This window comes from Lepeophtheirus salmonis, chromosome 2, assembly GCF_016086655.4.
Source record: "Lepeophtheirus salmonis chromosome 2, UVic_Lsal_1.4, whole genome shotgun sequence".
Taxonomy (NCBI): domain Eukaryota; kingdom Metazoa; phylum Arthropoda; class Copepoda; order Siphonostomatoida; family Caligidae; genus Lepeophtheirus; species Lepeophtheirus salmonis.
Genome location: NC_052132.2, coordinates 22820829 through 22847111, shown reverse-complemented (window position 1 = coordinate 22847111; position 26283 = coordinate 22820829). Strand labels below are relative to the sequence as shown.

Below are 26283 nucleotides of genomic sequence, written 5' to 3'. Positions count from 1 at the left end.
GTATTTGATCCCATGTCAATTTTCTAAGTTTGCCAGTGATAATTTTTTTATGGGGTTTATGTATGGAGACTGGATAGGCCATGACCTCAATATGTTTCGTTTAGACACACTTTTTTGTTACCTTGGCGGTATGTCTTAGGGCATTATTGTACTGGAAGGTACATAACACGACCCATTTTAAGTGCCTACTATTAGGGATGGAGGCTGTCGACTAAGATTTAAATCCTTCAATGAGGTAAAGTCGTTTTTACCCCTTATCACAGAAATAGCTCAATACATAATGTTTCCACCACCATGATATCTATTGAAAAAGTTGGTGGAAAGATAATTTTAAGGGTGGAGAGGCCACCTTTGATACCTGCAATGAAAAAACCCCATCTCCTCAATAGCAAGACTCTTTTGAATGTCATGGGGAAGGCCTTTTGTGTCTGTTATCTAAACATCAAGGCCCTCAGAGACATTGTCAGCCAACACTGGACGCCATGACAGAGAACTACATCCGTCGCCGCCTGGAAGGAAGCCATTGTCACCGCTAATGGTGGCTTCATTAATGATTAAGAGAGCTCAGGTATACATCTATTTATAGTTTAATTTTGTTGAAATTATATTGTTCATTAATAAATTATATGTTCTTGAAGTTTAAAATTCGAAGTGTTCAGATTTTAATGGACCACTCGGTATATGTAGGGTAGATTTAGTTATTGTAAATTTGAATAATAACATCTCTTTATGAGAGATTACAGGTAAATCCTTACCAGTATTATTAATTAAGGCTAAGTTTTGTATATGTGTTTAATTTAATATAAGAAAATGCGTACGTTGTAAAATATTCCATCCAGGGTAGGCCCAGTACAGTCATAAAGCTAATAAATATGATTACAAAAGTAAAGGGGGATTCCTGTAAAAACCTTTGATGTAGATGATTTTATGGGAAAATGATGAAACTGCAGGTATATTAATAATGGTAATAATATTGATTGTGAATCAAAATTTTTAAATAAATAACTAATTACTTACAACAAATATAGTTAAATGTGCTTATTTTGAAAGAATTACCGACGAAAAATATATCTGAATATAATTTATGGACTAAGCACCTTAATTGTATAAAGTTTATAAAAAAAGTGAAAAAAAATAAAAAAAATCATCCCATAGTTTTCGATATATCTAGAATTCCATGAGTGAAATCTCTAATAATAGAAAGAAAGGCTTAATGAAAAAAAAATACAAAAAATGAAGTATTCAAAATTTAGATGCAATTTAAGATGATAACACATACATATATGTCACGTCGTTGCTAAAAGGTTAAGGCTGTTTTGGCGAATTTTGTTGCCGGTAAGTTATTTGTAATTTTTTCCCACATTTTTTTTTTTTGATAAATGCTCATTATTAGAGCAAATTGTGCTATAAATGAAATATTTGAAATCGAAATTTATGAAAACTAATGTATATTTTCACTACTAAAGTTATCTGTAGTAATGGGATAAGATATTGTTATATAAACCCAAAGTCCATTATTTTCTATAATTTCCCTTTTTTTTATATTTATCAAATAGTATGATCATGTAAATATAAATATATCATTTATCAATCTTGTAGTATTTTATAAGTATTTTCCCTTTTCCCAACTTTTTGTTATAATCATTAATTAAAAACAGTAAATAATTTATTATAAAAAATAGATATCTTGACTGATAACGGCCAAGAGAGAGTTTATATCGAAGAATATACATATTAGGTTGGAGAAAAAGTAATTTCGTATTTCCCGTAAATACCAACAGTATTGTGGCAGGTTGGTTCAGTCGTGCGTCGATTATGGAGGTCTCAAATGAAGACATTCGCCATATTTTATATTTTTACTACCTGAAAGGGAAAACACATTGAAAGCAACCAAGAAAATTCGCAACGTATATTCTTTTGGTTCGTGTTGTAGAAAAGTGGTTCAGGATTTTACACCGCTCACTCTGCCCTCTACTGTGAACAACTACATCATTTGAAGCTGGCGATCGAATAGAAGCGGACAGCATTGGTGAATAGGAGACATCATCATCAAGACAATATCAGGCCGCATACATCTTTGATGACGCACCAGAATACGGGAGCTCAAATGGGAAGTTATAATTTATCCACCCTACAGTCCGGACCGGGCACCAGGCGACTACTACCTGCTCCTGTCTATGGCTAAAGCGCTAAGGGGTACAATCAGGAACAGGGATTCTACAAAAAGAGCATTATCAATTTGTATCCTGGTTGGTAAGAAGAACGGGGTATACTTGGCTTAAATCGGATGATGTAACTTCTTACAAAACTTTGAAATAAAGTGAAAAATACGAAATTAGTTTTTTCCCAACCTATTATGATCAAATTTCCTTTTTTAAGCATATTATTTAAGTACTGTCGAATTCTACAGGCATACTTATCATTATTTTTTTATTTTTTTTTTCAATTTAGACAATCATTTAATGGAGTTCAAGAATTCAAGACATTTCAATTAGAGATGTTAATCAGATACAGAATATTTGAATGCTGAGGTTTATAAATAGGAATTTAATATTAACTCTCTCCTTTATCGGTTAAATAGAGTTGTTGCTGAGAATAATTAAACATAAGTAGTCGTTTTAGTAGCACAATTAGCCTTACCCGACCTAAAAAATTGAAGTCAATATATATTAGACTCTCCAGATTTTGGATAATTTTTTCCCGCCTGTTCCTGGAAAATATCAACATACTGACTTTTAGCAGCCATTTTAATATCTATTTTTATCTAACTTGGCACAAAGGTAATATATGGTCATAGTAAAAGGCGATTACCTTTTGAGAGGTCCAGGAAAAAAATCTGATTCAATGAGTTAAAAATTTTACTTTGTATATTTTTTAACATTTTGTGTATCAATTATAAATATTGTTTTTCTTTTCCTCTTTAATTGATGAGACAAAGTTGCACTGATAAAGTGTAACTAAACATTATATAAACTCCATCTGACCAATTATAAAAAAATATCTAGGTTACATTATATAAGTTTGCCCGCAAATCATACTTTTCAATTTCAAATTACGTCAAAATTGATGTTTTGACTTAAAAATACAATTTTTTCCTAACTAAAATGTCTTGTACTACGCCTTAAACGACGTTAGAGACATCAAACTTTGCCAAAATCAGATTTTTCATTATCCTTAGAAGAAAAAGTATTTGTGCAAGGGGATACAAATATTAATTTAAAAAACAGGACAGCCCAATATACATATTAAATTTTAATATTTCATTCTATTGGAGCGACTGGATAACGAACACGTACACACTGAGTTCAGGAGTTTAATAAATATCATTTTTAGAAACATCTTTTCTAAAATGCTACATCTCGACAATAAAAAAAAAGGGGCCTTTTACTATCAAAAACATGAAAATGTATGATATTCGTATTTTTTTCTTGAATAATTTAGTGTTTCAATGTGCTATAAGTAAAATTGCTTTCTTTGTAAGGAAAAACAGCATAAGGAGAAGGCAGGAGTTAAACATCTGGTACTCCTGAATTAAGAACCTTGTTAGTATCAGCTATCTGTCATATAATTTTTGGAGGGAGAAAAAAAATTACTGCTGTATATATTTAAAGTAGCATCAGTGCCGAAAAAATAGCATAGTTAAATTTAAATACAGATATATTTTATACATTTTTAAAACTATTTACTTCCAAGATAGAAAAAACTTTAGAGAGAGAAGTTAACAACAAGACAACCAGTTACGATTGCTCAAATTTATCATAAGATGACTTTCAAATAATATTAAAATTCCATTCAAATTTATTTTTATTCTTATGTGACGGGGTACTCATAACTATTTTCACAATGATTTAGCATTATTTTCATCCAGAATACACTCTATTAAAATTTTTAAAGGAATCCTTTCAAAATAATTGAAATATTTTGTATTAATCTCAGATATTTTGACATTTCATTCTTTGATATATTTACATCAATAAATACTCAAATCAATTTTGACATATTATATACAAATATAAACTTACTTTCATTTTATTTATTAAAAATATCAAAAATCGACTTAGGATTTGAAAATAAATATTTAGAATGTATATTGAATGAATCAATTTATTAATATCAAAATGATATGCACATTTTATTGTATAAGGACTGGGTTATTGCTCTTTTTGTACGCTCAAACATAACACTTTATAGGACACATTCATACCATAGGACGGCATCAATTCAATTTCGTGTTTTAATGGTCCTTGATATGGGACATAGACACCCTCTTGTCCCATGTTCTTCCCGTCCAGTTCTGTCTTGTCCCTGTAATTGGTCCTTGAAAAAACATCTTAAATTTATATCACCCTCTACAAGGCATCATTTTCACTAATATAGTAATAAGGGACATACTTTTATTTTTTGAATTAGTTTAGTAAAACTTAAAGTATTTTTTAATACCATAACTTAGTCTTATTAAAGTCTAAATCAGGATTATTCAATATAAGCTGGCATCTATGATGAAGTCATAACTCAAAGATTGTGGTATTGAGTATACAGGGGGAGGGAAGGGGAAAGATGGACTCGGAGTTGATCCATAGACCGAGGAAACAGGCCATAGGATATCACATCCTAGAAATAGTAATAATGAGATGTGATCTCCTCCGACCTCATGCTCAGTCCACGGATCGACTCTTAGTCACTCTCCTCCTACTCTAATAATATAGTTTTTTCGTCGCTTCATTTAGAAAAGTTATTTCTTTATTATTAAAAGGTTTCGATAATTGAATTTCAACTTTCCACTGTTGCTGTCTCCAATTTTGAGATAGAAAAAGAAAGTAGTGCGTACGGGTAAACTTGTATCCAAGATTGTTATATGGGACGGTTTTTGAGTCCAATTCCAAAGTGTCCGTAAAATTTAAAACTGGAGCTCAAAATTTTGGGATCACTATTTTCCTAATTCTCTTCTATGATTTGTTAAATGTTCTACTTATTTTACTCTAACGTAACATTTATTTTTTCTTTAAGTAACATCACAGAAACATCGAATCTTATGCCACAAAATTTTGCAGTCGATTTTTTTTTTTTTTTTGTAGCAACAGGTGTTAATAAAATTTAACAAATTGAGGGCTAATAAACAAAAATTAAATGGGGTTTACTCGTTATTTACTGGATATGTTGGTCAGTAAAAAACAATAACTTTAATTTGTTCATCAGTTTTAATAAAAATTTTAAATGAATGTAAAAATTTACATAAAACCGAATTGTATTTTTTTTAAACGTAATTTGATTCTTGAAAAAGATTAACTTTTTTTTAAACAGTTAAGATACAAAAACAAATTAACACGTTAGATAAAATTACTCAATAATTAAGTTTCATATTTCCTATAAAAAGATGGAAAAACTTCACTAGATGAGTGTGATGGTTTTTGAGGCGCAAAATATTTGTTACATACTTAACATATGTAAGACATCAGTTGACAGTCGTAATATTTTTTACTTTTGCCTCAATTATTTAGTACTGCCTTGGAAAAAAATTAGGGATTACCCTAAACCTTAGTGTTTCGACAAACTGTATTTGAAAGGACTTAGTTAAATCTGAAAAATATCCACATAGCCAGGAATGGGTGTGGCAATTAAGAAAATCAGATGTGGGATAGAAATTAAGATAAATTGATAAAATAGTATTTTTTTATATAAATATCTAGACTTCTCATGGTGTTGAATTATTAATTTTCAATTTATCATTTCAGATTAAAATATATTGAGATTTATATTATAGACATGATCAATTCACTCACAATTTTTTTTGAGGGATCTGTCGTTGATTGTTTCATAATACGATATTTAGTTATTGAAATATATATTATATATTACAAAAGATTAAAACTAATAAGAATCTTATGATACACTGGCCCAATGATTTCTTAGCGTATAAATTTGATTATTGATATAATAAATTAATTATATAATATTATATCTGATAGTCAATTGATAATAAATAAAGATAATTGGCAAAAAACGTCATAATTTTTAGCTAGGGAATTATTGATTCAAATGGGGATTAATGCGGAAGATGAGAAAAGAAAAGAGTTGGAACTGTGTCTCAAGACTATATTTTTAATAAAGTCTTTTTTTTTATATTGCTCATCATGTACGTAAAGAATAAAAACAATATAAAATGTTAGGAAAAATTGCATTACTAAGTATTATAGCTTAAAATTAGACTACCTAACCAAGACCTAACAACAATACAAGTATTGCCTCTTTAATTAATATTAAGCAACTGGTGAAAAAATTCTCAATTTAAAACGTCGTTGACCTCTTTCATACCATTGTACGATCAATGTCGAATAGTATCCGAGGGAATCAGAAATACGATACCGAATCCCCTCAAGGGCGTAGACCCAGAAACTAACATCTATATTTGGGATTTTGAGATAAAAAGCAGAATATATTTATTGACTTTAAATCTTGCCTGTAAATATTTTCCCACTTAATTAGCTCTGATGTAATGAAAGACTTGGCACTTAACAAAGCAAAATGCATGGCTTGACTTGCATGTGACGAATTTCTGGATGAAAGAGAGAATAAAATTAAAGCTTTAATTTATCCCATGTTGTGGTTTATCATTTCTATGTTATTCGCACAAGAGGACAATCAACAAAAGAATGCTAAATACTATTAAAGAACTTATCGCAGTCCATACAAGGACTATTGAAAAAGAGGCAATTTGTAGATACCTGGAATTGTGAAGTTAATTTATTTCCTTCCCCTACTCCACGCAGGGATTCACTAATTCTTATCAGCTATGTATCTGGTAGTTTTAACGTTCTAACAATTTTTTTGTCTTAACTTTGGATTTTTTAGAATTTTTTTTGAAAAAACGCTTTCTCCCATGAATTCTGCCTAATTATATCCACCGTTTTTGTTGAATCATAGATAGGTTTATAATACCATACGACCCTTTGAACAGCAGCCCATGAAGGAGAAAGTGAGTTGAAGTACTTATTGGAGAGAGCTGAGCTGAGCATTAACCACGGATATATATGCACGATTTAGAGATTACATATTTCAATTCAAGTTCGGGTATACGATAGGTTATTAAGAATTTTGATATAAATTTAAGGCAAAACTCTACTCAAGAGTACTAAGCCTCCACCAAACCTTTCCTTGATCTTTTTTTGCAAGGCGGAAGATTTATGGAAAATATATTCCTTCCTCTTTGATTGCATTGTATGCTAAGCTAGGCAGAGTTGAGGCCTTATTTAAAACCAAGGGAATAATGATGATATTATAACATTCAATCCGAGTTTGAAGATTCATGTGCTCCATTGTGAAAGTTTTCATATACCATAGCCCATAGTGTACAAATAGAGATCAATGCAGAAGGTGAGAAGAGTAAAGAGTTGGAACTGTGAGTCAAGACATTTAATTTATCATGATTTGAATAAATCTTTCCAACTGAGCATTCGGATACATGGATCTGCATCCAATCATCCTCTGTCTTCTTAGAAATTCATATTTTATCGTTTAGATATCCGTTCAAGATGGATGACGCCTTCTCATCTCAGCTTTTCTCTTCAACTTCAGGTTCTATTCAGTCCAGGGATCTCACCTCTTTGTGCTTTACTCAGTGGATCTAATCTTTTTTAATCCAAGAATCCTTCATTATGCTTATGTTCCTTAGCATCCAAGTTACTTCTCACCTAGCGAATCATCGCGTTTTTCCATTTTATTACTCCAGATCTTCTATGGAGTCATCATATACTTCTAGCACTTTTATAAGAACTCAGGAGTTTCATAAAGAGACAGAATAATCCAATGGAAGGCCCAATGAGGAATGAATAGATTTTCATCCTCCATCCATAGCTCCATCATTGAAATTCTTGAGTCCATCTCTTCTTAAGTCAACTTTACTCCATCTCCTAATTTAAGAAAACTATTTGATTGATGATGTGAGTTCTGCAGTGTCCTCTATGCATGCGGCATAAATTACTAGTCTCTATTACACATATTACTCGCATCTATATATGATCGAATTCGTACTATTGTGTCAAAGTGAACGTTTATATATTCTGAATACTCCAAGCCTCGCCCCTGATTGGATTAAACTTGTAAGTTTCTCTTAAATGGAAAACAAGGGGAAGGCTATTTTAAATTCTATTTTCTCTATATATTTATTTAATTCTCTATAACTTACATTCTATTCTACTATTATGTACATAAATAGTACTTTGGATATGTTAAGGGATTATATTATATAAAAATGCTTCTGTGAACTTCTACACGAATATTTGAATGTCGTTGCTATTCTAAAACTTATTTTGTGTGTGATATTCTTCTAGATAACTAAATTGCTTAACACCATATTATAATATTACACTAATGAAGATCAAGGATCTCAACACTACTTAGTTACTTACATGGAATAAATAAATGTTTTCTAGAAAAGTTTAAATAAGTGGTTAAATTGAAGAAAATGGTTAAAATGTAACAAAAAAATGATATAATGAATTATATCATTAGATTCCCTATTTATAAGTGATCCGTTATTTATTTTTTTATCTTATCGATTTCTTTTTGTTATATTAAAAAAATAAAGATAGTTAATAAGAAAAAGCAAAAGGTGCAGAATGTTTCAAGGTGTTAGACACAGTTTCTTTTTAAGTTACATTACTTTAAGTCAAATCTCTTATACTCTTCTGTTCAAAACGAGTTTGCATTTTATGGATTCCAAGTAACCATACACAGAGCTAATGAAAAACCAACAGTTAAGAAAAATGTGTCCACTATGGCAAAAAAAAGTATACTGAGTCAACTGTAACATAGATTCGATATAATTTATCATGGATTTATAATATTGCTGAGCAGATGAATGGGCAATGAGGAGATGTGTAACTTTTTCTCTTTCGTTGGCATTCCAAGAAACATTAAAAATTTTAGAGATGAATGGTCATATTGGAGATAAAATTCTCTTTACATCGAAATATTCCTCATTTCCAAGTCTTTCAAATTTCATCACGGAGATAATGTAATACGCTACACATGAACGGGACACTATTATACAAGATATATAAAAAATCCAATAAGTTTATGTTTATCAAGTATCCTCTAATTACTTGCTAAAAAAATAAGCCCTTCAATTATCAAATGAGCTGAGAAATCCAAAAAAATTACAAAATTGGCCTATGGAACTTTCAAAAGTCAAAACTCCAATAGAGATAGGTTATTTGTTGATCCATTATTATACTGACTCAATTTCAGTCTTTTCACAATGATTGGTTATTCGATTTTTTACATAGTATGATTAATTTTGAGTATTTGCTTTTGGACCATCAATGGCTGTCAGTGTAGGAGTGTCTATAGACTATTCATCAAAGGGGAGGGGGGGTCACAATGAATATAAAAAAGAAATATTAAAGCATAATTTTAATGAGTAATTGTCCTTAACAGAGCTACGGCGGCCTCTCAAGACCCACAATTTGTAAATTCACTTAGTATATTATTTACCTCTTGAAATGAGATTTTGATTTTCCATAATAAAACAATCGGCGTCTACTTTTATTTGTTATTGATATTACTAACTAACTTATTAGTAATTGCTGTTTTCCTCAACGATAGCTGATCCATAAATATATCGATTTATTTTCAATAACTCCTTGTAATAACCGGTTTTAATCGGTATCGATATTTTCTATGACTATCAATACCTATATATCGCAATATCTTGTCATATTGGTATTTTTTGACAGCCTAATCAGGACCATAAACACTACTCACATACCCTATGTAGCCCTCTGGCTTGTGTTTTCTCCAAGTTATAAGAAAAACTGTAAAATATGGCGTATTTTCTCTTTCTCGGTGTCCATCTTTGATGCACGCTCAAACAATACTGAGTCAAACGATCACAAAACTGTTGGATTTATTTTTTAAAGTACAAATTCGTTATCTACATATACATCTAAAAGATCACACTTATACAACGCAAGATACACATTACTAAATCTATTGGAAAAATAATGAATTTCTTTTTACTGTAGCTATCATAAAAAAAAGAAGAATAGACAATACGAAAATTGCATAACTAGTTGTAACTTAACCCATTATACTGATCCTTGCAATATCTCAAATGTACCCTCAATGAGTGAGATCTAAAATTATATTAACAGATATAAAGATAATCAATAATTTAAATGATATACTTTATAGCAAGAACAAGTAAAAACTGACCGCATTATTATAAAAATATTGTTCCTACAAAAACTTACTTTTACCTCTCAATATCAGTTTCTATTCAATAATTCGAAGAAAAGTTTGCAAAAGTTATTGATTTTTTTTTTCTCAATAATCTCCAATATACTATTATTCAATTGTAGTGTATAGTTTTTGTAGTTGTAGCTTTTGTTATGTTATATGTCGAGTTATGTAGTAAAATATTTTAAGAAATTGTTTTATGCACAGTATTTCACAGATTAAAATTTGAATTGATAAACTTGGACAGCGAAGGATTTTTCCTTTCGTTTTCAGAATGAATCTTGGGGATTCAATGCAAAAGGGTAAATTCATGGATGTTAAATAGTTATTTAAAGATTAATTCATGGTACCATTAGGTGCCTTGGTGGACTAAAATTGATCAAGTGGTCTTTATTTACATGATTTTATAGGTTAGGTAAAGAGTGAAGCGAGGCAGGTACCACAGATTGGGTAGACTTGGCTAGTACAGCGACTAAATTCCTTTTCACAAGTTAAATATTAAAATATGTTCTATAAAAAATTTTTATTGGACCAAAATCCAAAAAATATGTTGAATATATATTTTCCCGCGCCCGGGTCATAATCTAGTAATAAACCCCCAAAAATAAGCGTAAAAATCATAATCTAATACTTACACATAACCTCAACTCGGACCTCAGATTTAACGGGTAATGTCACATTGTTATTTGCCACGCATATATATGTTCCTGCGTAGGTATGATGGATCGCTGGTAAAAGAAGAAGAGCTCCCTTTTCTTGGATTTGACCGTTGGGAAAGTAATTTCGATGCTGAAATATAAAAAAAATAAATGAATATTAATATGACTAAGATATAATCTTTATGTTTAATTTATTATTTTTTATATTTATTTATATAATATATACATTTAATTTTAAATGTTAAAAAGGGAGTACTTTAGTCTAGAGACCTAAATAATACCTGACTGAGCTTAAGCTACACATGCTTGTTGCTAAACCTAATCTAAAGTTATATTAATTATTTTTTATATAATATAATGTACTTCCCTTTCAATTGATTTTTAATATGAGCATTAGCTGCACAATGCATCGAGGGTTGGGTGGCAAATTGCCGTTACTTCCAAAATAAATATATTCATGATATTACTTAATTTTCATGCTAGAAGTGTCATATTTAATCCTAATATTGAAAAATGGAGATTTCAGACAGTTGAAATGAATATCTCAAATTGATTTTGTTCTAAAAATTGGAATAGGGGAGACAAGTGAGGGTTGGGCCACTTTACAGTCTTTTGGGAATAATATGTAAACAAATGATCTTACAGCATTTATATTTATACTCAAGATAGATTGACATGTTCTGCACATGATTTAATCAATTAAATTTGTAGCAAAGTTACATTTTCTGGGAACATCAACATCTTGCAAGCTATTAACAATGGCCCAACTTTCATCTTTCACCTGTTCTGCTGCATTTGCTACACCTTCATTGTCAATAGACCTAGTAGTCTTTCTTTTGTACACTCGACCCATATTCAACTGTAAAAATAACTGTTGTGTATTCTTATTTTATTTTATTCCCCTTCCCGTCTGCATATTCTAGTTTATATTATGTATAGTAAGGTACTGTTTCACGTAATATGTATGTATTCGATATATAATACGTGAAACAGTACTTTACTATACATAATATAAACTAGAATATTATGTATATTAAAGTACTGTTTCACGTATAATGTATTCAATATATGTAAATGTTTTTAAAGTATACCATGAGCACCTAATAAAGACAACATCATTCACTGACTATAGTAGGCCTATACATATATGTATAGAAATAGAGTGTATATATAGAAAATATATAGAGATAATATAGAGAAATAGAAGAGATTATTTATATGTGACAAGTGAGAGTTGGGCCACTGGCCCAACCCTCCTATTGTAAATTGCCAACTCTCACTATTTTCTGTTTGAAAGTTTAACATGAAATACAGATCACTAAAAACAATGTATGACATCCAGTTTTGTTTCACCCATCTACAGCTAATAAAATTCCCAGCATACCAACTCAACTTTATGTCAAACTTTGTTGCTCTGTTACACCTACAGAATTTACTTTTCATCAATAATTTTAGAATTTTGTAGATTGTACAGCTTACTTTTGTCTCTAATGCTTAGCTAACATGAAGGAAAGGAAGTGACATCATACCTTACATAATTGACTGTAAACAAAAGCCATGTGATTAACCAATTACTGTAAACAGCCCATGGCCCAACTCTCCTACTGGCCCAACCCTCACCAGTCTCCCCATCATCAATATTTAAAATGAAAGAATGGAATTTTCAAGCTAAATTAAACAGTAAATCAAGGTAAATATTTGAGTTACGACGATTTGCCTCTCACCCCACGACAAGTAGTTACTCAATACTGAAAATGATTTTTTTTTTAAATAACAGCTTGATAAAAAGTTAATGTCACGTACAATGATCCAGGGAGTACTTTAGTTTCTGTAGCCCTACCGTTTCTGAACCGAATGCATGTGTGTTGCTAAACCTAATTAAAAGTCACATTTTATAAAATATACTTATTTTTTTAAAATATGATTTTAGCTACACAAGTTCGTTGTTAAAAATGTTCGAGTAGAAACATTTTTGATGGATGAAATTTTGCAGAAGGACAATTTTCCAAATGAATATTTCACCAAAGGACCATTTAGGAGATTTGGTCAAATAATGATATTCAATTTATCAAAACATACGATTATATATTTTAATTCAATTTATTGTGATAGTATGATAAATACTCATGAATTGACCAACAAGCATAATATCAGGCAAGAGAAGTGACCTTCCATAAGCGTTGTTCCAAATCATTCGTAATACAATCAACAAAATTAGATGATTACATGAAGTGTCGAATAAATTTCGTCAATCATGAGTATTGTTTAATTTGAATAATCCATCATGTCGAATGATAATTAGTTCATAACGGAGAAATGATTAGTACTTCTTCTATTTGAATCGCTGTCGTGTTTGTATATTATTTAAAGTACTATAACCGAAAACATTCGAACTACATACGAACCACATACTGCTGTTTCTTGCTTATATAATGATCATAAATTGATATAATTAATAAAAATATTAATATCCTCAAAAGTCCGCTCACGGTTAAAAAGAGTCTTCAACTCTTTATTCGATAGTACAGGGTTGCTACATGCAAAATGCCTGCAAAACTTCACTAAAATGACTGCATTACTATTTTTTTTAGATCAAAAATGAATGTACATAGTACATACATAGATGCTGATATACTTTGTCTGTAAATATACTTGGTCCTTCATCTAATAGTCGCCTTACCAAAAAAAAAAAAAAAAAAAAAACTAGCATATCTCGGCCAAAAATCTTTTATTTCCATAATTCAAAGACTGGCAACAATGTTATATAGTCCAAATTACAATTCATTCGATGTAGCCACCCTTAGCCTCCACTCGGCCTCTAAAGTGCGCAGTAGCAGCCTTCACTATTCCTTGTCTATCTTGCTGCACTCCTCCTTGATGTTGTTGATTAGTGAATTTTTTGTGTTGTGGGCACATCTATTGGTACTAGATTCCAACACACCCCAGGAAAACTAATCCATTTAAAAATTTACTTAAATAATCTCAAACATACTTTTTCTTGTTTTTTCTGACAGCAACTGGCCAGTCTGCAGCCTGTATGACTTGCAGCGTAAATCTTTCTCCATTTATCTTGCCATTGTGCTCCAGTTAACACCAAATTCCCTGGCCAAGTTGGCAATTGATCCTTTGGGATCATCCAATATGACGGACTCCATCCTCATGATGAAGCTGTCGCACCTGGACTTCATCCTCTCCTCCTCTGCCTTCCACTTCCTCTTGATGATTGAGTCAGGATGCTCCTTATCGTCCTCTAACCTCTTCCTGATCCTTTGGATGAATCGTATTTATAATCCAAGTGTGTTATAAATATCCCTGTTTGTTATACTATCCTTTGAGTTCACCAAAGCCATGATACCGTCGCAACATCTCTGCTCTTTATTAAATTCAAAATTAAGTTATTGTTCGTATGCTGAATCCATCGTAATTTATAAACTACTAATTAATTTGTCCTTGTTTCGAAAATCAAACATGAAAAGAAATCTTAATTGCATCATGCTTTTCTACAACGACAAATAGAAATAGGAACCCTTTTGATTAATGTTATCATATTTTTATAACGTTATCTAAGGTGTGGTTTTTACTTATATTGAGATTAGCTAATTTTTTCCCATCTCTATTACTAAAAGATGTGAAAAAGGTGAAACTCCTGGTGAGCGTAAAAAAAACACATGAGAAAATCTGATACACAGCATATTAACTAATAAACATTTGTACAGTTCTACTTGTCTTAAAGATTATTTGAATTATCAAAATAGGAAGGAACGATTGGTAAAATAACAAAAATTTCGATATATCTCTATGTATAATATCAAGCCATACAAATGGAATTTCCCATTTTGTCCCCTTATAAACATTATATACAGACAAAAGATGAATAAAGATAATTAATATTGTTCATTTTTCATACTCCTTTTAAATTTGATAAATCATTACTCTTCATTTATATTTTGTGATAAAGCGATTAATTCACGTTTTTGAAAATATAATAAAAATGCACCCAAATATGAAGTTTTTTGTTTGTTTGCATTTTTAGATTATTTACTTTTATGTGAAATAATAATATAATTATAAAATTTACTTTGTGCTCTATAAATTAAATTATGATTCAGTACTTTCACTTTAAACTATTTTGCTTCTGGGAAACTTCGCTTTTATGTATATGAGATTTATACCTCGTTATTGATTATTTCTTGATTAAATTCATGTCTCCTTTGAATTTTTAATCAAAATATTTTTATGTTAATGAGAACCATCCTTTAACATCTTTCTATTTTGATTCTAGATGGCTCAATTTGTACTGAACTTTTTAGTTTTCCTCGCTTACGTCTCTCATTCCCTCGTGCTCCATTACGACCCGACCTTTGCGTGCCTCCCCGTTCCTTCTCAGTGATTTGCCTTATCACAGCCAACCACCTTTTCCTTATGACACTTTTGATATCATAACGAAGTAGAACTCACTGCTTTTGAAGGATATTATGTTTTTCCGTCAATCCATTAGTCTTTTCCAATATGAATAATCGATAATTATCAAATGATAATTGATTAGTACTTCTACCACATTAATTGTTGTCGTGTTTTTTGATCTTATTATATTAATCTAATCGGTTGGTTTCAACTTATTTCATAAGTGAGATTTTGATAGCATGTTTTCAAATTTTGGGGTGTAATTTCATGCATTATTCCAACAGAAAACAATTATTAATGCCTTTGTACAAAATTTAATTTACATATTTTGATTCAAAAATGTATAAGGAACATCAATATCAAACAATAATGACATAAAAACTTCATTTATTTATATATTAAGGCGAAATATCCTTCAGACAATTTTTTTTGGTGAAAGTACTCAACATGAATATCTGTGTATATAACTCATTTTTCAACATGAAGAAAATAAATTTATGAATAAAAATGTACTCTTTTTTCAACCTTTATGTAGCTTGTTTGAAACTTGAGAAAATTGCTGACAAGTAAGTAAAATTGAGGGAGAAATGACCATTAAAAGTTATAATTTTTTTATTTTTTAAAGAAAAAAGATATAATCTGATTTCATTATTTGACAAATAGTTTTATTCGAAAATGCCTAATTTTTAAAATTATTATTAAAGAAGTTATAAGCCCCAAAATACAGGATCTATTTTGATCGTTTCCCCACTTGGCTGATACTTTTGGATGAAAATAAGACGTTTTTTGTCAGTTTTCATCTTTTTTGTATTGTCATCGTTATGAAAAATACCTTTTGTCATTAAATAAATTTGGTCAAGTCCCATCAAGTGCTGTTGGGTATAAAAAAGTGTTATTAGGATACTGACGCATTCAAAAATGTACTATACTAAATTGGTATTGGAACCGGTACTGACAGTGTGATAATCTCATAAAAATAATGGAACACCAATGACATAACTATGGGCTGGGGAGTAGTTTGATAGATTTCTGGCCATCACTCCCAGCCCCCTTTCTCTTTCAGGAGTATACAAGATAGAAATTATGAAGAGATGATATTTTTTTTCTGCAGAAGGGAGACCACAAAACATTTTTATATGGGTGTAGGTATTTTTTGGATTCGAAAGTTTCTCCATTACCTATAACAGCCCCGAAAAGGAATTAATTAATTTCATCACGTTACCAAATTGCAGGGTATTAAATCCATTCTATGTCTCGTTATGCCTGCGATTGATTTATATTTTAGAAAAAAAAAAAAAAATATGAAAATTTTATGTAGACAAGAGACAATATTAAATAAAATGAATTATTTAAGTCTTACAATGAATATTCATTTATACCCAGAAAAAATCTGAGTACTAATTTTGTGGTCATCACTTTAAAAACTAAAAAGAAAAACGAATCATAAATTAAACTATATTAACGAATATATGCTTGTATGTACAAAAACCCTTATGACAGATAGTTTAATTTTGACCTAAAGAAAATGTAAATAATTTCGAGTAAAATATATATAGCTACGCGTATAACAAAATAGACCACTGATGATGTACTAAAGGTCGGTTTTTATTGTTGAGCTATCTTCTTTAATACATTTCTTAATTATATTAAATGAAATGACGGTTTCAAAATTTAAGAGAATAATTATTTTTAGAATAACCTAACCATTTAAAAAAAAAAGTAAATCCTTTTTCTATTTTTGAGTTATTTTCATATTTTTTTTCTTTGTGTATATAATCAATTTTTTTCAAATTGTGCCTAATTAAAACCAGTATTTAATGTTACTCTCCAAAAGTCTGAGCAAGACGCAAAAATATAAAATAATCAAGATGATCTTTTATTCCAATAAAAATCTTCAAATTTAGTTTCATATTTTATTCAAAAAAGTATCAAAATACTGATCCAAGTTTAGGTACCAGAATTGGTACCTTGTATTTGTATCTGTACATCACTAATATTGGACATTCTTCTCTGTTTTAAGAACTTGAAAATTTTACATCTTTTAGTTCATGGAAGTAACGACAAGTTTAACTGCATATTATTCCTTAACTTGGGAACTATTACTAATCATAATCAACATGGCAAAACTGACATATGGATGATTTATTTTAGAGAAGACAAGCTTAGCTGTCATGGCATTTCAATCAATCAGCTAAAACAGCTGTTACTAGGGGGAGATGCAAAAAAGAAGGACATAGGCAAGAATTACTCTAGTGTTGATCTTCAATTCTACTCTGTGCCCAAACCAGGCTTTATATACCGATTGGTCCATTAAAATATGAACACTTTGAATTTTAAATTAAACGAGATATAATTTATTAATTAACAACAGAATTTCAATAAAATTAATAGAATTGTGCATCTGAACTCTCTTAATCATTAATGTACCCGCCATTAGTGACAATGATGGTTTTCAAGCCGCGATTGAAGCCCTGGCACCTGCTGGTGATATACTCATCTATCATGGCGTGCCAGTGCTGACTCAGAGTGACTTTGAGGGCCTTGTTGTTTGGATACTGGACACTGCAATACTTCCCTCGACATGCACCCAAAATGTGTAGTCAATAGGGAGAGTGTAGAGTTGAAAAAGACCTAAAGAAAAAGAAGTTGGCCACTCCACCCTCAAGACAGCAGAAAAGAAAATCAACTCTTCGGCGGTTTTCTTTGCTCTTCCAGGGGCAGTTTGCCTTTTTGAAAAAAAAAAAAGTTGCTGAGCGTATAAGGTGGTCTGGAAAAACTTCTCGGAGTGCGCAAATGAAAACTTATGTTTAAGGGCAAGTATCAAGTTTGTTTTATTTTGTAACTAATTGTTTATGTTTAATAATCAAAATATGAAAATTTTCAGAAAAGAAAATCAACTCGTTTTTCATCAATATATATCACTCTTTTATGTTTAAACAAAAATTCAAACAAGAGAATTATTCTTTTTTTCTCGAAGGTACTTCAAGTCAATCTTTTATTTTAGATTTTTTTTTCTTTTTAGTTTTTGAAGTGATTTCCTCGAAATTAACATTGGGATTTGCTTTTGTGTGTAAAACTGGATATCCATAGTAAGACATGAATAATTAATTTAATGTAATTTATTTCTGGTCTACCTAAAATTTTGGTATTATTTTTTTCGTCCAAAAATATAAATGAATCATCAATCACAAATATAAAGAGACATAAAATTGAATCAAAATATCATTTCGTCACTATTTTTATATATTTGCTAAATGAAGAGGTTATTGAAAAACATTGGTTTTTCAAAGATCTAGATATCTCAATAAAGTTTGACCAAATTAGGCAAATGAATTGACATCGCATCGCAACCCCCTGCGGAAAAAGACAAATAATGAAAATCAATCTAAAAATTTACTCCGTTTTTTTTTTAAAGCCTACATGAAAAATAATATTTTTTAGGTACTGAAATTATAATTGTATAAGTTTCAAAAGAAAATAAGTGTAAACATTTATAAGTTTTTTCTATCTGATGAAATTTAATTATATATATTTATATATAAAGAGTTTATCGTAATAAATTTTATTTAAAACGAAACTCTTATAACTTTTCTCCATTTCTTTGAAGGAATTATACATAAACTTTGAATATATGTATATTGTACATATACGGAGTGCGTACGAAAAAATTTCCGGTCTGATAACCTAAAGGTTTATAGATAATTATTTTGTATATTTGGTGCATCACCATAAAATCAATCTTGAAGAAAAAAAAAGGAGAAACCCCCAATTTATTTTGTTACTTCTTATATACATTCAACCAAATATTTATAGACTTATTTGAGTCAATTATGGGTATTGTATTCAAATTTGTGGAATGAGTTAAGATATACAGGAACTTTAGCTATAATTTGTAACTTCATTTGATATAAAAATACTTATATTGCCTTCGATATGACCTTTATTTTTTTATTTCATAAAAATTCATATCAATTTGTCAAATTTTTATCATGATGATCAATTTTGGCTAGTCTAAGTGCAATTTGTTGATAAAAATAGTCGATAATTCCCAAAAAAAAAATGTAATCCACACTAAATTTAAAAAAAATACAAAAACAATATTCTAGTTTGTTGTGGCGTTGAAAAGCCACAGATGTATCACAATTAAATGGATTCCCATATGTAAAACCAAATTTATTATACATGTCCTCCACTAGCTTTGATCAATGCCCTCACTCAGCATCTAAGCCTTACACAATCCAATGATAGCATCTTCAGGATATTTGATAAATTCTTTGGTAATGCAAGCTTTGAATGACCTCATATATGTAAATGATGCAGAATTAGTCTTTGCCTCAATGAATCCCTTCCAAAAATAATCCCAATGGTTATGGTCTGGTGATTAAAGTGGTCTGAAGTTTGTAAACATTGCACGAACATAGTATTCAATGCACTGCGTACATTTACACCAACAATCTTGGCCATGTCTGTTTCCTTGCAGTTTAAAATGAAATAATCCAATTTGTATAATTAAAATGTGACCGGTGCAAGATACTGCCTAATCTTCACCAAATTGGGAAGAGTTGATCTTAAGGTTAAGTCTCAAGACCAAAACAAAGACCAATCAAATCTAGTGACTTTTTGAAAAAAACAATGGCGAAAGATTGCAACTTTGCTTGCCACCAGAATGTCCTCAAAAACACTTATTGCGGCCAAATATACCTCAAAGGTAGCCTTTTTTACATATCAAAGAGTACCTGGATAAGGATTTCTTAGAAGTCCCCAGGAGGGGTTGTCAAAGAAAATTAGACTACTGAAGCTGTATTCAAAGCCTTTTAAGAGCAACCGAATCTGATTTTGATTGAAATGCTCATAGACATCAATGTCTCAAGGTCTACCGTGTGTCGAAGAGACTTATGATGTGTTTCTTCCAGCCCAAAAAATACTATTTCTGACAGCAGACATGGTTAAAAAGCAAACCATGAGCTCAGCTCTATTTTTGTTGGTGAACTCTTGACTGCCTCAATTTGATCTGGTAGCAAGTTTTGTCCCAGGCCTGCAGAATTTGATACCTATATGTTGATGATTTAAAAGAATCTGACAATGAGCAGTGGTCTTCCATGTCAAAAAACCAGCATCATGAGCACCTGCAGCAAATTCCAGCGTCGCCTGGAAGTCGTTATTGATGCCTACGGTGGTCATATTCAGGATTAGTTATAATAATTATAAATTATATAAATAAAATTATTTTAGATATTAAAAATATATTTTTATTTTTATTTATTTCGACCTACGGCGATAAACAAAGCCTATAAAGGTCAACTTATATTTAATACTTATAAAATATAAAATTATACATCATTGTTTAATTCGATCATTTTAGTCTCAAAATTTTTGCACGAATCGGTAATTAAAAATCTAAATTAGGCCTATTAAAATTATACAAGATTGATTTATGATGAAGTGACTTGTAGATATCTATAATGATGTCATTTATCAAAAATTGTTGCATGGGACAGCTTTTGCTTCCCATTTGGACGCGTGATTTAAGTTTAGTACGGGAAGTCAACGTTTGGGGGCTGGTACATCTCTACATTTGAGTATAGTACTCAGTACTCCCGTACCACTAACCCATATATAATATTGTTATTATAAAATAAGTGCATTCATCAGTTAATATAAAAAGTGTCAAACTCAGGATTACTCTTTATAACACACCATCATTCATCTACTCAGCAACTCCATTCTTGTTTCTTCTTTTTTTTTACTTGGGACAATGACCTCAAAAACATTAAGGGACGTATTGAGGATGGCAAAAGCTTAGAGATTGGACAGTGATGCATCATTGTTAAAAGATGCTGCAGTAGACTAGGGATCTCAGATCCGAAAACAGCATTGGGAAGCCATTTTACTTCTTATGAACATAAGTGGTCCCGATACCGAATGGCTACATCTTCACTCTACACAAACAAATCAGTAGTGAAAAATAAACACGGCGATTTCTGGCTTGAAAATTCAGAGCACTTCTTTTTTCTATCTCTGTCCGTGCGCTAATTAATTAACAGAGTGAAGGAGATGTTACAGAAACAATGAAACTGCAGAATCACGAAGGGTTGATTGGCTAGTTGCCAAGAAAAGTTCAAAATAGAAGTCTTGCTTGCAAAAATAGAGTCAGTCATGTACGCAGCAACGTAGAAAAATAAAAAGACATTACCTCAAAGGATGGAGAAGATGGCCAAGAGATCAATATTCATGATGAAAAGTTTTGATAAGAATGGAATAGTGGTTAAAAATATAAGTAAAGAAATAGAGGGGGTAACGATAAAGTGTTAAAATGTGTGTATTAAACTTTTTTTTATTTTGTTATAATTTTTTTAATAGTGATCCTATAAACATTTTTATTAGTTGAAGTGTTACTTATTATTTAGTTATCCATGTGTTATTGTTGGTTGATTTTATTACTGCTTTTAATTTATAATGTTTATTTTACATAAATAAACGTAGGTTTTAAAAAAGAAACAAGATTAATCTTTCCAAAAAAATATTTGTTTTTAATTAGAATCCTATAATTCATAAGTAAATATATCGGCTTAAATTTACTTCATTATCATTCATTTGTATTTTGTATAGGTATGTGATTAATATTCTGTATTATTACTAATCAATTAGCATATTTGGTATTCCTCAAAAGATTTTGAAAACAAACGCTAAGCCGAATAATAAGTAAATATTTGAATCTACCGTCGGTCATAGGATTTAAACAAAAAGTTTTAGTTTTATTTATCTACTAATACAAAAACTATCTTACAAGAAATATATAAATAAGCACAATATTTATGCAAAATTCAAATTTATTCATTTAGTGATTCTCCTTCATGCGTTATGCATTTATTTTAGTACTATTTAGTATTAGTGATGTGGTCTTGTCTCAGTCTTTACCTCACACAACCGTAGCATACATACGGTTTCAGTCCTTTAAAGTTTTGGTGCTGTTGTCATGATCAAGACCAAATCTACATAAAAAGTTATTTTTTGGAAAAAAACAACAACATAAGATTAATTTTCTCTCTCTGTAGTCTGTTGAGCTTACAACAATTAGTACAAGTTGTCTCACTTGGTTCAAAAGGAGACTTCCAGGGCTTTAATCTTCAATAATGGCAAATTTGACAAATTTTAGAATATGACAAAAAGAAAAAAAAAAAAATTGACAGATAACTATTTTGAAAACTTGCGTAGACACAGGCTTGCATATAGTCGTAACCATCAGGCAGAGGGACCCTGGAGTCCACCACTTTTTTTAGTAGCTCCTATTAATAGTAAGTCATCGATAGTCACTCCCTACCCTATAGCAAACCCGTGAGTACGGTACTGCTTCTTCCTAAGAGTGGTATCTAATCATCTGGATCATTTTTTAGTTCTAAAACACTTAATTATCGCTTGTTACCGAATCTGGAGAAGCGGTTATTGAAGGAGAATATATTGATGAATCAATCCCCCCCAAAAAAAAAAAAAAAAAAAAAAAGAAGAAGAAGAAGTTTTTGATAACGGTATTATGATTACGTATGGACAAATGAGTCATTTTCAAGTCAAATAAAACTGTATAATGATAAAATTAGAAATTAAATTACCTCTCTTTCCCAATGTATAAGTGGTTTTGGATGTCCTGAAGCTGTACAGTTCAATGCCACTTTACTGCCTTGCTTAACACGAATACTATTTCGTCCTCCATTTATAGATTTGATAACGGGAGGAACTATAAATATAAAAAAATAAAAAATATATAGTACTTATTATGTAGGAATGGGGTTATTAATTGGTTGTTTTACCTAAGATTTCCAAATTATGACTTAATTTGATGGGGTTGTCCTTAAAATTAACCTCACATGAGTAGATCCCTTGGTCTTGTGTATGAACATTTTGGATTATAATTTGAATACCACGACCTTGTTTTACATTAATTTGTATACGAGGATCTTCAAGAATTTTCAAATTTCCAGCCGATATAATCCGATCTCCTTTATACCAAGTGATTATAGTTGATCCTGCGGATATATTAAATTTATATTAATTAAAATATGTGTAACGTGTTTTAGATATAGTTTTATACTAGTTTCATAAAAGTACAAATACCTATCAACTCAGCATAGAATAGGGAATAAGCATTGTTTCCTTGGTTTTTCTATTGATCTTTTTAGAATGAGGCCAGTCAACACAAAAGCAAGCTAGAATCATTTTTCTCAAAATTGAACCTTGATTATATTTCTATCGTTTTACGCATTTTCGTCAAATTCTATCAATAAATTATTCTTATTAACCCTCTGGTTGTTCTGCAAGTTGCTCTTAAAGTTATAAAAATTGATGGTTACAATAAAATAGTGAGAAGTTGATGGATTTGATTTGAAAGGAGCCATATTGGGCAAAATATAAGACTTTTAAGTCTAATAAAGTTTTTGAACTAAAACTAAGAATTTTAGCTTTATTTTAGTAACTTTATTTGATTTAAAATAATTATTGCCCCGGATAAGGCCCTTTTCTAATAAAGTCTATCAATTTTTCATTATTTTATAGATATGCTTGAGATATGAAAACTCATAAATATATTACATCCAAGATCAAATACCAGTTTAAGTGACTACATCTGGATGAAAACTCCAACAAATTTTATTGAAATGGAAAGGTAATCATTTGTGTTGAGCTTGAATATTTTTTCTGTCTTAATTGATTTTTGTTTGACCGATTTGGACTAGACCATGATCTCCGATCAATCCATAATTTAATCATTTTCAAATAATGGACTGTTATTCGAGACAACAATATATTGATCGATTTTTTTGGGTCAAAATCTATGAAGCAATTTTCACTCCTATTCTCTTTTTTTGAATTTTTGTTTTGTGGGATCTATCTAGACCAAATTTTTATTTGATACAAGCTCAGGCCAAACTTTTCTAAAACACCAAATCAATTTGGCTACAAAAAATTAATACACTCTAAAACCGGTACAGGATTTTCAGAAAGACAACCAACCCTGGTAATCATAAAGCTTCTAAGCAATTATCATTCCCAACATTAGTTTCATTATTTTACAAAGTGATTTAAAGGTGCTTCCCCAAGAAATTTTTATATATAAATGTAGAGCTAACAGCCATCCAGGTTCATAATAATCAAGACAGATTGGGCAACCGAAAAAATTTCTGGATTAACGTCTGATATTTGACAAAATTATGTTAAAAGCTATGTTCCTATGTGTCAAGAACGGTACTCGTGATACATTTGTAAAGCAATTAGAGAATATAGTCTGCGTGGAATTAATAAGTTTTGATATTTACATACACTTTCTAAAGTTTTTATTGAGGTTATCCTTTTTTATTTATAAATGACAAAGAAATAAATGAAAAACAAGGGATCATGTAAAAAAAATATAAAAAATATAAACATGTCTAAAGTTGATTCCTTCATTGCTTATGTGACAAAAATTTAATTAAATAAAAAAAAATAATAATAATAATACTGGTAATACCTTTGGATATAGGGTTATGATATTAGTTTTTTTAATTGTATCTGGACCCCTAAAACTATGTAAATTTAATAAGCACAAACAGATTTTTAGATATTTTCATTTAGAGATTTAGACTTCTACAATATAAGAATGGCCAAAAATAACTAATAACTAATTTAAATAATGCAAAAGTGGCCCATGAGTTAAACCATATCTATCAACAAAGTCATACTCTAGGGAGGAAACAATGTTGGACAATTTCATTTTATCAATAAGGTCAAGGAGCTTGTTATTTATTTCCAATAATATATCAGTTTATCTTGGTCTTCCTAAGCCATTACTCATGATTCTAAAAGTCTCTTCTAGTTATGAAATCAAACTGGCCATGATTAATTACTCCAATGTGGATAACCCATCCAAACCTAAACAACATTATCGAGTCCATTGACCCAATAATTATTTTGAAAAACTATTTCATAGACTCCCACCAAAAATGCTTCGTTACGGAATAGGAAAATCCTTAATTTAAGAAGTAAATCCCAGGCCGATCCTGAAGATGAACTGTGTTCCTTCTGTCGAAGAGGGCCTGTGCCCTTCTCTCATTTATTTTATTATTATGATGAAGTTACTCCGTTAATAGAAATGGTAGAGAGTTTAATAAGAAGAGAAATAGACCAAAACTTTATTCGCCCCGATTGGCTCATTGCTACATCTCCAAGGAGTAGTGGAGTCAGGCAAGATTGAGGGCTTCATATCTTAAGCGTAGAGGATCTTATATGCTGCAAGGATAAAACTTAGTCACGTTCCATGTGGCTTACAAAATTAGGTTTTGAAGTCTATCGAAACATACTTTGTTGATGATGGACCCGGCAGTGGATGAAAATATGAAGCTGAATAGCATAATATCAGATGTCTTTCTATAAATTTATCCACATAAACAAAGCAGTATCAGTGCCTCGCCTTCTTCAGTAAAAATATTGGAAAATTACATTACTTCTCTGACTTACTTCACTTGTCTTCTTTTATTGTCTGATTAATTATGTATTATTTATTTTACACCCACGCCCTTCTTTTGTTCAATCAAAGTTTTATGTGTTGTTTTTTCCCATTTTTTAAAATTATTTCATCTAGGGGTTTTTGAAGTTTAAATTTTTTAAAGTATGTACTCAATTATTAGCGCTTGGTCGAAATGAATTAAAAACAAAGACATCATTTTCTCTTTGATCTTCAAAGAGAAAGAATTCACATGACAAATGTCTGCTTCATTGGACCTTTTCCACCGGTAAGAATCCGGGTTACTGCCTGTATATGATGGCATGGCTCACAATACTCATTTTCAAGGAGTGGAAGAGATGAGATCTGTCAGAATAAAGATATAGTTCGTAAATAATGTTAATATGTTTTATTTTTTAGGTAAAAGTTAATACTTTCCTTCTTCTGCTCCTCAGTTTTTACTTTTCTAAGCCCCCTTGAGATGTCCTCTTATTGGCTTACTTAAGATCTTACACA

At 30.5% G+C, this 26283-nt stretch overlaps 1 protein-coding gene across 2 annotated transcripts in view; it reads right to left on the bottom strand.

Moving 5' to 3' along the window:
- LOC121132625 (neuronal growth regulator 1) overlaps nt 1-26283 on the bottom strand; it is a 374771-nt gene that overhangs the window by 66712 nt on the left and 281776 nt on the right. For both annotated transcript variants that reach the window (XM_040728061.2, XM_071886703.1), the window contains exons 3-5: nt 23105-23320; nt 22907-23031; nt 10872-11025 (exon numbers count right to left, since the gene is read on the bottom strand). In XM_040728061.2, coding sequence (XP_040583995.1) covers nt 10872-11025; nt 22907-23031; nt 23105-23320 — 495 coding nt within the window. The remainder of the gene's footprint in view (nt 1-10871; nt 11026-22906; nt 23032-23104; nt 23321-26283) is intronic.